At 44.3% G+C, this 13,999-nt stretch overlaps 1 protein-coding gene across 1 annotated transcript in view; it reads left to right on the top strand.

Moving 5' to 3' along the window:
* Nucleotides 1–13,999, top strand: part of LOC124616007 (cytochrome P450 6k1-like) — a 79,417-nt gene that overhangs the window by 51,570 nt on the left and 13,848 nt on the right. The window contains exons 6-7 of the mRNA XM_047144218.1: nucleotides 1,865–2,071; nucleotides 7,147–7,392. Of these exons, the coding sequence (XP_047000174.1) occupies nucleotides 1,865–2,071; nucleotides 7,147–7,392 (453 nt within the window). The remainder of the gene's footprint in view (nucleotides 1–1,864; nucleotides 2,072–7,146; nucleotides 7,393–13,999) is intronic.

Raw genomic sequence — 13,999 nt, 5'->3', positions numbered from 1 at the left:
CTATCAGTAGTTCTGACGGAATATTGTCTACTCCAGGGGCCTTTTTCCGGCTTAGATCTTTCAGAACTTGACACTGTGAAGATTACATACCCTTTTTTTGCATATCTTGAACTTGATATTTTTACATTTTATGTGAATGGGTTGGAGAAAGGGGGTTACAAAGCATAACTGTGCTAGCAGAATTTTTTAAAAGTTTATTTGATTTATTTACGGAAAGTACAGCTGTAGTTTTAGTACATAAATAAAAAAATCCAACTAGCACAGCTGTGCTTTGTAGCTCCCCCTCCCTTCCACCTCCACTCCAGTGAACCACAGCGTAGTATTAAAATTATATGTAAAATATCAAGACATGCAGAAAAAGTTACACCAATGAGGCAAAAGATTATGACCACTGCCCACTGCGAGGCTGTGTGCTGCTTGGTGACTCTTAGGGCACGTGACGCGGTAAAAGAAGTTTATGAGCGAAGCAAAGACGAAAAAGGAATCATTCTAGCGACTATAAGTAGCGCAAGTGCGGAAATCAGCCGACTTAAGCTACTTTAACAAAGCCAGATTGTTGTGGCCCAGTTTCTGGCAGCGAGCATCTCGGAAACGGCGAAGCTGGTCGGCTGTCCGCGTGCTACTGTCGTGGGCGTTTATGGAAGGTGCTTGAAGAATGCTGAAACTGCGAGTAGGCGACAAGAAGTTCGACGTCCGTACCTCATCACAGAACATAGGGATACGAGGCTTTCCCGCTCTCTAAAGCAGGCGGTCTGTGGCAGATCTGACGACAGAGTACAGTGCTGGTGCAGGCGTAAGTGTTTTGGAACACACTCTTCAGCGCACAGTGTTGGACATGGTGTTCCGCAGCAGAGGACCCCTGCGTGTCGCCATGTTGACCTAGCAACATCGTCAATTTTGATAGCAGTGGACTCGGATCAATGGAATCTTGTCGTCTGGTCGGACGAATCCAGTTTATTGTTAAAACAGGTCGATGGTCGATCCAGATTCAGCGTCATCTAGACGAACAGTTGCTCGAAACATGCAGTGCACCACAGGGGCAGGCCGGTGGGAGAAGTATTATGTTATGGGGGACATTCAACTGAGCTGCCATGGGGCCTGCGGTGGTAATCGAAGGCGCCATGACATCTGTGGACTACGTGAAAACTGTCAAGCACCACCTGTAACCACTCATGCTTGATGTCTTCCTCAACAGCGACGGCATCTTCCAAGAGGATAACTGTCCGTGTCAAAAGGCCAGAATCGTGCTGCAATGGTTTGAGTAGCATGATAGTGTACTCACGTTGATGCCTTGGCCATCAAATTCGGTTTATCTGAATCCAAGGAAACCCAACTGGGACGCTATCATGGGCCAGCTCTGCGACTACAAACCAACCGCCCATAAATGACAGGAAGTGTGTGACCCGTGCTTCGGTATCTGGTGCTACAAACCTCTGGAAACGTATCAAGTACTTGTCGAATCCACGGCGCTCAGAATCACTGTTAATTTGCGTTTCGGAAATGGACCAACACGCTTTTAACTAGGTGGTCATAATGTTTTGGCTCATCAGTATGTGCAACCTTCACAGTCGCCAGCCATCTGTAATTCAGAACTAATATTGGTTCGTTGAGGCACGGGGAATACGATTTATGCTGTGGCTTGCCTCGAGTGGTGCCAAAGCTGGAACTTGGCAGCTTTGCACAGAAGTACCGCACCTTCTCTGTGTTTTCCCTCGTTTGTGGATCGCTCAATGTTTAGACCAAAGTCACGCATTTACGACGCTGCAGTCAGTATTTTTCTGACTAGGCAGTATTTTTTCATAACAAATACTTTATCTGTGCAATATAAATGTGAAACTGAAAAGAAAACGAGTAAATTTTTCAGAGCTTCCGCTACAGGATGTAGAAGCTACAGCACTGATGTTTCTCCTATCTGGCTTTGAGACATCGTCTGCAACTCTGAGCTTTGCTCTCCATGAGCTGGCTGTAAATCAGGATATCCAGAGGAAGTTGCAGGATGAGACAGACAGAACGTGGGCCTTCACGTGCGACTCCGTCCTGCAAATGAGGTACCTCGATAAAGTAGTGAAAGGTAAGTCTCTCAGCTACATTTACCGTCATATCGTAAAATATACTCTCACTGACGCCAGTTCGTTAACAGCCACATTTTTTTCAAGGAAATACCTATCATTTCTGTGTTTATACAATGCGCAGCACAATTATAGGATCACAGTTTCGAAACCCCGTAATTTTCACCCACTGAGACGCATAACTCGGAGATTTGTGTCAAAGGTGTCTACAAACTTCCTCTATAACGGTGCTAGGCGACACTTCGAACAGCTAGGTGTCGGCGTATGTGGAAGGAAAGGTCAGGGCTCAGGTGTTCATTTGAGGTGTTTGGTAGGTTAATGATGTCACATTGGCACCAAATTTCAGCACAACTCTACCCAACGCCACCATGGACGTTTCGCTCTCACCCACATTTCATCTCTTTGCTGGTGCCTCTGCGATGGACGTCAGAACTGCGATGTCTAGCATTGAAATCACGCGGATTTCCTTTGGGTGGCAGAATCGATACAAAAACGCCTCAGGATGTGGCATAAAGAGCGTCAATGAACAGTGCGATCAACAACAGGACGACGTTATTGACAAATTTTGTCACTGCTGCCACCCCTCTATTCGACCCGATTTGATCAGATTTGTATATGATCCGAAACAGAAAAGGGTTTTGTCCTAATTCATCCCTCTTAAGACCCCCGGCTGGGCAACACCATCGGTACCACCTGTGCACCTCTGTTGGGCACTTTAAAATTGTCTCTATACAGACATCCATCTACCGATCTCTAGCCGCCTGTCACGTAGGCAACCCTTTCGACACCCCTCTGCTTTCGTTTGCGGCCAGCAGGCGCTGTTGTGAAGTGAGTAACTCGTTCCGACTACAGGTAGGGATTGTGAGTGAGCATCTTTGTACATGGATATTTATAAAGTGCCCAACAAAGGCGCTCGAGTGGGACCAAGGGTGCTGCAAAACCGGGGAGTCTAAGAGGCAGCCTTTGCCATTTCATTCACTTACATGTCAATATCGCACACCTCCGTGCACATTCCACAGAAGGGCGCAGTAAAGGAGATATGATAAAGCACAAATACCCTTTCCGTTGCCGATCACGTACAGATTTCGTCGAATAGTTTTGAACGGTCGCTAGTGGTTCCACCCTGAATACCAAATCAAAACTTGCCATCACAGTACACTACAAAGGTACGATATCACGTTCAATGAGGCTGCAGCCCGCCAATGTTCTTAGAAAACGGGAATGGCAGCAGTTGCAAAATTTGTCAATAACGTCGTCTTGTTGTACATAGCACTGCAAATTGTCGTTTTAGAGCGAGTAATGTGTGAAAATGAACGCCCCTAGGGAACGGGTGGTTTCATTGACGCCCTTTATGCCACATCCTGAGGCGTTTTCGTGTCGATTCTGCCCCCTGTAGGAAACACGCGCGATTTGAATGCTAGACTTCGTGGTTCTGACCTCCATCGCAGAGGCGTCGAACGAAGCGGTGAAATTTTGGTAAGAGCGGGCGTGACAGCCTCCCCAACGGGTTACACATCCACGGTGGCGTTGGGTAGAGTAATGGAGACATATAGCGTCAGTGTGATATCATTAACTCACCTTTCAGATCACGTGAACTTCTGAGTTCTGGGCTTTCATTTTGAATGTTGCTGTTTGAAGTTGCCGAGTTCGAGGGTCACAGAGCTCCACGCTTTTGCACCGTTACAGAGGAAGTTTGGAGGCAACTGTGAGTCAAAGTTGAAACTTCTACGTCGCAGTGGTAGACAGTTACGAGGTTTTCCTGAAGGTTATCCTTCAATTGTGTTCTGCAATATATTTCCCACAACTTGCCGAGCTCAGTGCTATCTAGTAACAGCAACAGTGAAATACGTTATTTGAGGGTATGAAAGTGGCATTGATATAAGTGAACTTGAGTTTTCCATATTTTGGTACATGATACGCAATAAGGTTAAGTCTCAATTCCAAGTTAGTATCTTTTGCTTAGACTGCTGTCTAAAGTAATTGTATTGTGTACTTTTAATTCAAATGATTAAACTGAAATATTATGCTGGTATAAAATTTCATCTTTTGGACGGCTTTAACGCGAAAAAATAGTTATTCAACTTTGGCAGAAATTTGTAAACCTGCTTCTTCGTTTGTGACGACTGAGAAACGGGAAGCTAAATCCAACGTGTCTATATTTTTCTTATGTTAATCCATGTGAAGGACATTCCATACACCATCAACGTGTGTTTTTCATGAGCAATAAAAAGGGCGGAAATGATGTTTATGTTGATCTCTATTCCAATTTTCTGTACAGGTTCGGGAACTCTCGGAACCGAGGTGATGCAAAACTTTTTTTGATGTGAGTAGTTGATACAGACATGTGGGTCGCTTTGGCTCAATTAATACAATACCATACTAGCAAAGTTAGTAGTAGATTCAATATATTCAAACAGTAGACCCCATGATGAATTCAGAATGCAAAAGGTTCCCAACTAAATGTAGGACTCTCAGCCAGCAGTACCATATCGACCACACGCCCTTTTGGCACCCTTCTTTTAACAAACGTCGATTTTTGCTGCAGTCATGCCTTGGTGTGATACCGATGCAGATGCAAAGTTAAACTGCAGCCATTCTTCGTATAAACAGCCTGTGGTCTAATGTCCGGGCTGGCACTGCATTTGTACACGCTCATTCACATATATTACAAATGTTTTATGTTGTATTGTTGTTGTTGTTGTGGTCTTCAGTCCTGAGACTGGTTTGATGCAGCTCTCCATGCTACTCTATCCTGTGCAAGCTTCTTCATCTCCCAGTACCTACTGCAACCTACATCCTTCTGAATCTGCTTAGTGTATTGATCTCTTGGTCTCCCTCTACGATTTTTACCCTCCACGCTGCCCTCCAATGATAAATTTGTGATCCCTTGATGCCTCAAAACATGTCCTACCAACTGATCCCTTCTTCTAGTCAAGTTGTGCCACAAACTTCTCTTCTCCCCAATCCTATTCAATACCTTCTCATGTTGTATATAGGCCATATAATATTTTCTGCAGATTTATATCTACTGCGCGCAGAGTCGCAGCTTTGGATGCACACTGATTCCCTAGCAGGTTTACTGCTTAACGACTGTACTGTTTGGCTTGTAGCTTAGCTTGTAGCTGCACTGGGTAGTAGAAACTACTTCGCTGAACGATCATTCGGCGCGAAGCCGATAACACACGAGGTGATTCAGCTCTACTTCGTTACTCAGTTAGTTTCCAAAAAGTGATGCTTCAACGAAGTTTTGACTATGTGGCGACAGCGTAGTATTGCGAGGTTTTCCCCATCACTGCAAACAAAATATGAATTACACTGCAGTAACAAATAATGAAATAATAATTGAAAATGTGAGTTTCGGCGCTTTGGCAGGAGAGTAATCCCTCCACAGTCTATCACAGTGGCCAGACTATATTCAGTCCACACAGTTTCTCAGGTATGCTCGTATCGCCATTTGTTGTCCGTGCCTCACTTCTCTTTATGACGTGAGGCATCAACTATTGTATCTTCGTTAAACTGAGACGTGAAGCTTCGGAATAAATCTTGCAGCTCACAGAACTGGAAATGCTTCATTAAACAAGGCAAGAGGCTGCTGTAAAACGTTTTATGCGGCGTTTATCGCCGGCCGCTGTGGCCGAGCGGTTCTAGGCGCTTCAGTCTGGAACCGCGCGACCGCTACGGTTGTAGGTTCGAATCCTGCCTCGGGCATGGATGTGTGTGATGTCCTTAGGTTAGTTAGGTTTAAGTAGTTCTGTGTTCAACGGGACTAATGACATCTGCTGATAAGTCCCATAGTGCTCAGAGCCATTTGAACCATTCGAAGCGTTTATCTCGCGTAATGACTATGAAGGTAAAATGAAAATAAAATGTGGGCCTGTACAGAGGATGTACTAATCTGTTAGCATTGACGGTGAAGAGTGAGGAGCAAAAAGTCGTGGCCTGTACAAGCAAACATGGTCAGAGGAAGGATTTTTAAGATTTTTGTTATGTGATATGGAGAAACCCATTTGTGTAAAATTGTTTGGGGGGCCTTTTGTGCGGTATAAGAAACAGTCAAATTAATACGAGACGTGTGGAAAAAAGTAAGTAAACCATCTATTATTTCCAAAGTAATCGACATAACTGTTAATACACTTGTCCCACTTCCTGAGACAATACGGTCAATGCCTTCATGGAAAAATGTTAGAAGTTGCCGACGGGACCATGATTGTACCCAGGCGTGCAGTTCTTCGTCCGAAGCAAATCAAATGTCTTTCTTCAGGGCTCCAAAGATAGGGAAATCTCATTGGGAGGGATCGGTACTATACGGATGATGTGGGCGAGCCCATATGTTGCCAAGTTTGTATCGATTACGCTGCAGAAGTTTCGCTGGGAAGCCGTTACACGTCCTCCACACAGTCTCCATCACTCCCCAAGCGATTTCCATATGTTTTGAGCACAGGAGAAAGACATTCGTGGCCGCCGCATTGCTTCGGACCTAGATGTGCACGCCTGGGTACAGTCATGGTTCCCTAGGCAACCGCAAACATTTTTCCATAAAGGACTGATCGCCTTGTCTCACATGCATTAACAGTTATGGCGATTGGTTTTGAAATAATAAACAGTTCACTTACTTTTTCTTCCCATCTGTTTCGCTTTTATTTTACTGTCCCTTACGCTGTGTCTGTCGCCCCGGTAGCTGAATGGTCAGCGCGCAGGCTTTTCACGCCAAGGGGCCCGGGTTCGATTCCCGGCTGGGTGGGAGATTTTTCTCCGCTCAGGGAGTGGGTGTTGTGTTGTCCTCATTATCATTTCATCATCACCAGTGGAAGGCAACGGGAAACCACCACTGGAATCACTTCCCTAGACGCTCATGCGGTGGACGTCTCTGACGAGGCTCCCCCATGACAAGACCTGGCGTAAGGCAGAAAACAAAGTTAGTTATATTGTGTCTGCTGGTCGAGAACCACTCATTTGCTTGCGATTTAATGACTTCGGTCATAAAGGTGGCATACAGCACAGCAGGTTGCAAGAAGTGAAAATTTATTTTATTGATTAAGTAAGTTTCCTTTCTGATACCTATAATTTTTGATTGCAGAGACACTGAGGAAGTACCCCGTAGTGCCAGTCCTGAACCGTAAAGCTTGTGTGGACTACAAGATACCAGACAGCGACGTCGCGATTCAGAAGGGCACACCGGTGATGATCTCTGTGTACGGGTTGCACCGCGACCCTGTGTTCTTTCCAGACCCTGAGCGCTTCGACCCTGAGAGGTTCTCGAAGAAGATCAAGATACACCCGTGGGCCTACCTTCCTTTTGGGGACGGCCCGAGAAACTGCATAGGTCAGTACGTATTGTGTTTTCTTGACCTGGAATCTCGTTCACTAATTCTGTATAGTTCCTCAGATTATCTCCTTCAGAAGTCCGCCCCGATAGCTGAGGATAGAAAAAAAAAAGAAAGAAAAAAAGTGTTCAGCGTGGCGGTCTGCCACGCCGAGGAAGCCAGGTCCGTTTCCTGGCTGGGTCGGATATTTTCTCCGCTCAGGGAGTGGGTGTTGTGCTGTCGTCATTATCATTTTATCATCATCAGTGGAAAGCAACGAGAAACTTCCACTGGAACCACTTCCCTAGAAGCTCATGCGGTGAATCTCTCTGACGAGGCTTGGTCCATGACAAGACCTGCCGTAAGGCAGAACACAAAGTTTTAGTTTTTATCTTCAAAACGAGTTCTGTGTTCACTTTACTCATAATCCGGGACTTCACAAAGTAGTACGTATACTGTCCCCCAACACTAATGGTCGACAGCACTAGCCTCGGTCAAGAAGCAAGATAACCAAAGTCCCTTGATCACGGTTAAAAGGAAATAATGTTTAAAATGTCTCTGAGATACATCAAAGTTAATTGCCAGTCAGCAAACCATCGCCAGCCAACCGTGCATTTGCCCGTGGTTAACACCATGTGTTGCAACGGAAAGCGCCCTGAAGATGCAAAGACATGAATTTGCAAACGGCCACCTATAGACATAAGTTTTCTAGACAATCACTGGTGAGTGGCGTCCCTCATGCTCTCACTTTTATCAACAAAGAGAAGTGTGTTTATACTTCGCTGCCAGTTCTTTAGTTTATATTTACTGAAACGGAAAACAACAGATGATCACCAAAGTTTCCGAAGTACGAGATGAAGGTACTTCTCAAATTGATTGGTGCGAATGCATTAGTTCTTGATAACAAAAGAACTGACGTCTGTAGCACAAAAGAAGAAATGTACAGAGTCTCGCTTCGGTCATTATCTCCTTCGTTTTTTTGCCGTTCAGTTCGAATAAGTACGTCATTTAAATATAAAATTCATCAAGTATATGCTAATTAACACAGCTAATAGACATTTTGATGAAAAATTCTAAGAAACATAAAAATATGATCAACAAAATTTTAGTTTCTAAGCGGGTGTGTAGCGTCGCAGCTATTATGCGACTGCAGATTTTTGCTGTAAGTTTGTTACGTTATGGCAAGGTGTTTAGGGAATCCTGCAGTATAGCAGCCTTCGGTGGCGGCCGGCGTGTGGCCTGCTGTATGTGTCATAGCCCCACCTGTCGCTAAAGCGGACCGTGAGAATGCTCACTAAAATCACTTATTCACCTCACCTACGAAACTAAATAACTACGTTAAATATTAGCTGTTTTATTCTAAATTTGGTACATGACCTTTTGTTATTCAGACGGGCTTTGTGTCGAAATTTGATACCGTTGTCTATAACAGTTTCAAAGATATAAGAAACCTATTAAAAAGTACTTAACCAACACTTAAGAAAATAAATTCAGATAGTAATTATTTGAAAACAGTAATATCACTCTTAGAGTGCAGATTTATTTTATAAAGAATTTCAGTTATTCACCTCACCTAAGAAACTAAATAACTGCCGGCCGAAGTGGCCGTGCGGTTAAAGGCGCTGCAGTCTGGAACCGCAAGACCGCTACGGTCGCAGGTTCGAATCCTGCCTCGGGCATGGCTGTATGTGATGTCCTTAGGTTAGTTAGGTTTAACTAGTTCTAAGTTCTAGGGGACTAATGACCTCAGCAGTTGAGTCCCATAGTGCTCAGAGCCATTTGAACCATTTTTTTTGAACTAAATAACTACGATAAATATTAGCTGTTTGATTCCAAATTTGGTACATGGCCTTTTGTTATTCAGACGAGCTTTGGGTCGAAATTTGATACCGTTGCCTATAACAGTTTCAGAGATATAAAAAACCTATTAAAAAGTACTTAACCAACACTTAAGAAAATAAATTCAGATAGTAGTTATTTGAAAACAGTTATATCACTCTTAGTGCAGATTTATTTTATAAAGAATTTCAGTTCTGAACTTTCGATAATTTTTCATTCGTAATGGAAATAACAGTTTAATAGTTAATATTTGTATTTTGTGTTAGGGTGAGAGTAAATGAGAGTGAATGTGAGTGTGTATGTGGGACATACGTCAAATTTCAATTCTATATTGTATTACACGTTACGTAACTAGCAAGTGTTACGCCTTCAGGATGTCATGAAAAACTGAATCCCCCTAACTGGCGGATGACGTATGTCTATGAGCGTTTGCTTTTGTAATAATGCAGCCAGAAAAGTAGTAAGAGGATAATTAGTTTTAAAGTATCTTTCAAGCATAGTTTTCTCTTAGTTTTCGTTTGGTTTGGTTCGGTGGAACGTTTTGTTAACACATGCAGCGTGAAATGACGTAGATGCATCTGCGAAGGTTGATTGGAGTAAAGCAGATTGAGCGCCAATATGATCATGAAAGATTAATCTGATTGGCTGTTCGTTTTGATCAACCAATGAGAGTAAAGTCTTTCCCGCGCATTGGGATGAGTTATATGCCCCGAAAGCAACGGCATTCAGGCAGTAGTGGACTAGCTGCCGGACGAGAAGGTCATGTTAGACGTCTCCGAAAAAATTATTTGTAAAATGAAGAAAAGACTGTTATATCGCCTTCGGTTTGTATTGCCGTGCAAGCACATGCAGTTATAGACAGTTCTGTGAAGTTTGGGAGATTTTGGAGTGTTTGTTGTAGAGAAAACCGCGCGTGAAACTATCGGCCTTTGTAAAGAATTCTGCGTGGCGTGCTCAATATGCATTTAGAGAACATTTTTGGCGAGCACCTTCATTTGAAGAATCCACTGAAAAGGACCGAGTGTGAAACTCATTTCGTAGCAGAGTATTGACTGTATTGATCTTGTAATATTTCGGGTTGGACTTAGCACATTTCTGGCTGTCTTGCGTGTGACATAAGCTTCACGATCTAGTAGTGGATATGCTATCGACGAAAATGTGGGCTTGTTGACACCATAGCTAAAAGACAATAAAAACATTAGTATCGATAAGCGAATATTTTCAATGAAGGAAGGAAGCATCCTCTTATGCCCGTTATTACTAGAGATTTGCAGGTTTATTTTGTTACCTGAGTTACGCGAACTATGCTGCTTTTAACATCGCCTGTGTAAGTACCTACGAATGCAGAGCAACGGATGGTGAACGAACGCTATACTGAGATAGGTGAACATTAATTTTGCAGCTTGCTTCACTCACTGCTAGCGATCATAGAGTGACAAACCGCCCCGCCGCACCTCGTCCTCCAAGCAAAGCGCGAGCATATCACCCAGCTGCACTGATTGAGGGGAAAATAGAGGAAAAAAAGTGTAGAAGTCAATGTTAGTCGATAGTTTTTGAGAGTTGCATCGAAGTGCTTTTGCGAGGCGTAAGTTCGAGTTTTGATCTTCTCGTGCCATAAATATAAAAAAATTACAAAGATCCGATTGTCATGTGGTCCGCTTGTTAGAGAAAAACAGGCAGTATGATCACATGTGAATGACCAATTTAATTCTACTCCTGGTTTGTTTCATTCATAAACTAATAAACTTTCTGGGTTCATCTCAGTTGAAGGGTATTGATTACGATGCCTTGAGTCTGTCTCTGTAAATCGCAGCACTCCGCCATCTTAATACCGTACTCTTATAAGACCCTAGTCGTCTCGAGAGTGCCACTCAGGAGTCACCGTCAAATTTAAATGCGGTCAATTCTCTTGTTTAACTTTGATGGAGGTGGGCGCACCAAAATTTTGCGTTGAATGGGGCTGAACGCCGACTACACCGCGATTAAATTTTGATCGTGGTTGGTGCACCCGGCCGTAAGACCATCACCCGACACGAGTGGCGCAATTTACAAGGGTGTACATGCTGCGAGTTTCCTGCAGATACAGATCTGCTATGGCACGGATAACAGATGAAGCACAGTGTGCGATTGTACTGGAACAGCAACTGGAAAGGCACTCCAAAGTTGAAGCACACGTTGCAGTACGATTCTTGTGCTCAAAACATCTAAACTGCACACAGATTCAATGTGAAATTCTAAAGATATGTGAGCCAAACGCAATGTCTCGTGTAGCCACTGTGCTAACCATTTGACCAAGGCCGCACAGACGTGGGTGGTGCCGATCTGGATGCTCAGATCTTGCACCACGCGATTTCCATCTTTTCGGCAAGCAACATCTGCTGGGAAAAAGAATTCCCAACGATGAAGACGTTCACACTGCGGCTCTCGGATGGCTTCATGACCGTGAAATCATGGAACATATTTTGTGTTCAGGCATAATGACCTTTCCAGACTCTGAGAAGCTCATATGCAGAAACCACCACGGTTATAGGAAACAGCGCCCGTGCGAGGCACAGCTGGCCCTCTTTGTGCACAATATAGAACAGGCTCTAGATACCGGCTCCCAGATTGATGCCATATTTCTCGACTTTCGAAAGGCGTTCGACTCAGTTCCGCACTGTCACTTGCTCCAAAAAGTGCGCGTTTACGTCCTATCCAATGACATATGCGGTTGGATAGAAAGTTTTCTAACAGACAGAGAGCAGTATGTCGTCATGAATGGGGTGACTTCAACAGAAACAAGCGTAACTTCAGGTGTGCCCCGGGGCAGCGTAATAGGTCCGCTGCTTTTTACGATTTACATGAACGATCTGGTTGATGGTATTGACAGCGGCATTAGACTGTTTGCCGATGATGCTGTAGTCTACAGGAAAGTAGTATCACTCGAAAGTTGTGAACAAATCAATGAGGATTTGCAGAAAATAAATTCGTGGTGAAATGACTGGCAGTTATCTCTCAATATTAGTAAGTGTAACCTACTGCGTATAACAAGGCGAAAATTCCCATTAACGTACAAGTACAAAATAAATGCCCAGTCTTTGGAAGCGGTAACTTCCGTCAAGTATCTGGGCCTGACTATTCGAAATGATCTCAAATGGAATGATCAGATTACAGAAGTAACGGGCCAGGCGAACTCTAGATTGCGGTTTATTGGTAGAATCACGAAGCGATGCAGTCCTTCAACAAAGGAAATTGCTTGCAATACTTTAGTTCGTCCGGTCTTAGAGTATTGTTCGTCTGTATGGGACCCTTACCAGTTGGGTCTGACTCAAGAGATTGAGAAGGTCCAACGAAGAGCGGCAAGATTCGTGACTGGTACACGTTTAGCCATCGCGAGAGCGGTACAAATCTCATAGAAAGTTTGAAGTGGGACACACCTCCAGATAGACGGCGCACTAAACTGAAGGGGCTGCTCACTAAATTCCGAAATCCGATCTTCGCCGAGGATGTAGGGCATATATTTTTACCACCAACTTTCAAATCGCGCGATGATCACCATTCAAAGATAAGGGAAATTAGGGCTCGTACTGAGACGTTCAGACAGTCGTTTTTCCCTCTCGCGATCCACGAGTGGAACAGCGGAGGGGGGGGGGGGGGGGGTTGGAAATACGAGATTGGCGCGAACTGTGCCCTCCGCCACCCGCCACTCACCGCTGATGGCTAGCTGAGTATATATGTAGTTGCAGATGAAACAGATTTCCATCGGTTAGGTACCGTTGCTTAGAGAAAATACATAAATGATTTGGCGGACAGGGTGGGCAGCAACCTGAGGTTGGTTGCTGATGACGCCGTGGTCTACGGTAAGGTGTCGAAGTTGACTGACTGTAGGAACATATAAGGCGACTAGACAAAATTTCCAGTTGTTGTGATGAATGACAGCTAGCCCTGAATGTGGTAAAAGGTAAGTTGATGCGGATGAGTTGGAAGAACAAACCTGTAATGTTCTGATACAGTATTACTAGTGTCCTGCTTGACACAGTCAAGTCGTGTAAATGTCTGTGCGTAACGTTGCAAAGCGATATGAGGTGGAACGAGCATGTGAAAACTACGGTAGGGAAGGCAAATGGTTATTGGGAGAATTTTGGTAAAGAGTGGTTCATTTGTAAAGCAGGCCGCATATGGGACGCTGGTGCGACCTATTCATGAGTACTACTGGAGTGTTTGGGATCCGTACCAAGTCGGATTCAAGGAAGGCATCGCAGAATTCAGAGGCGGGCGGCTACATTTGTTACCGGTAGGTTCGAATGACACGTAAGTGTTATGATGGTGATTCTTCGGGAACTCAAATAGGAATCCCTGGAGGGAAGGCGACGTTCTTTTCTAGAAACACTATTGAGAAAATTTAGAGGGCCGGCATCTGAAGTTGACTGCCGAACGATTCTGCTGCCGCCAACATACATAGCGCGTAAGGACCACGAAGATAAGATAGGAGAAATTATGGCTCATATGGAGGGTACAGACAGTCGTTTTTCCCTCGCTCTATCTGCGAGTAGAACAGGAAGGGAAACGACAAGTAGTGGTATAAAGTACCCTACGCCGCGCACCGTACAGTGGCTTAGGGAGTATCTATGTAGATGTACACTCGACAGCAAAAAAAGTGGCTCATGCCTGAATTCCAACGTGTAGGCTGCACCTGAATGTATGCAACCAACATAGCATATCTGTGTTGCACATCGTCGCAACCCTCCACAGTCGTTGTAAGATACACTATGGGTACCGCTAGAGGCTACTAGAGAGCACCGGTCTTTA

This window comes from Schistocerca americana, chromosome 5 (genome assembly GCF_021461395.2).
Source record: "Schistocerca americana isolate TAMUIC-IGC-003095 chromosome 5, iqSchAmer2.1, whole genome shotgun sequence".
NCBI classification, from domain to species: Eukaryota; Metazoa; Arthropoda; class Insecta; order Orthoptera; family Acrididae; genus Schistocerca; species Schistocerca americana.
Note: the sequence above shows the minus strand (reverse complement) of the source record. Positions and strands in the feature narration are given on the sequence as shown.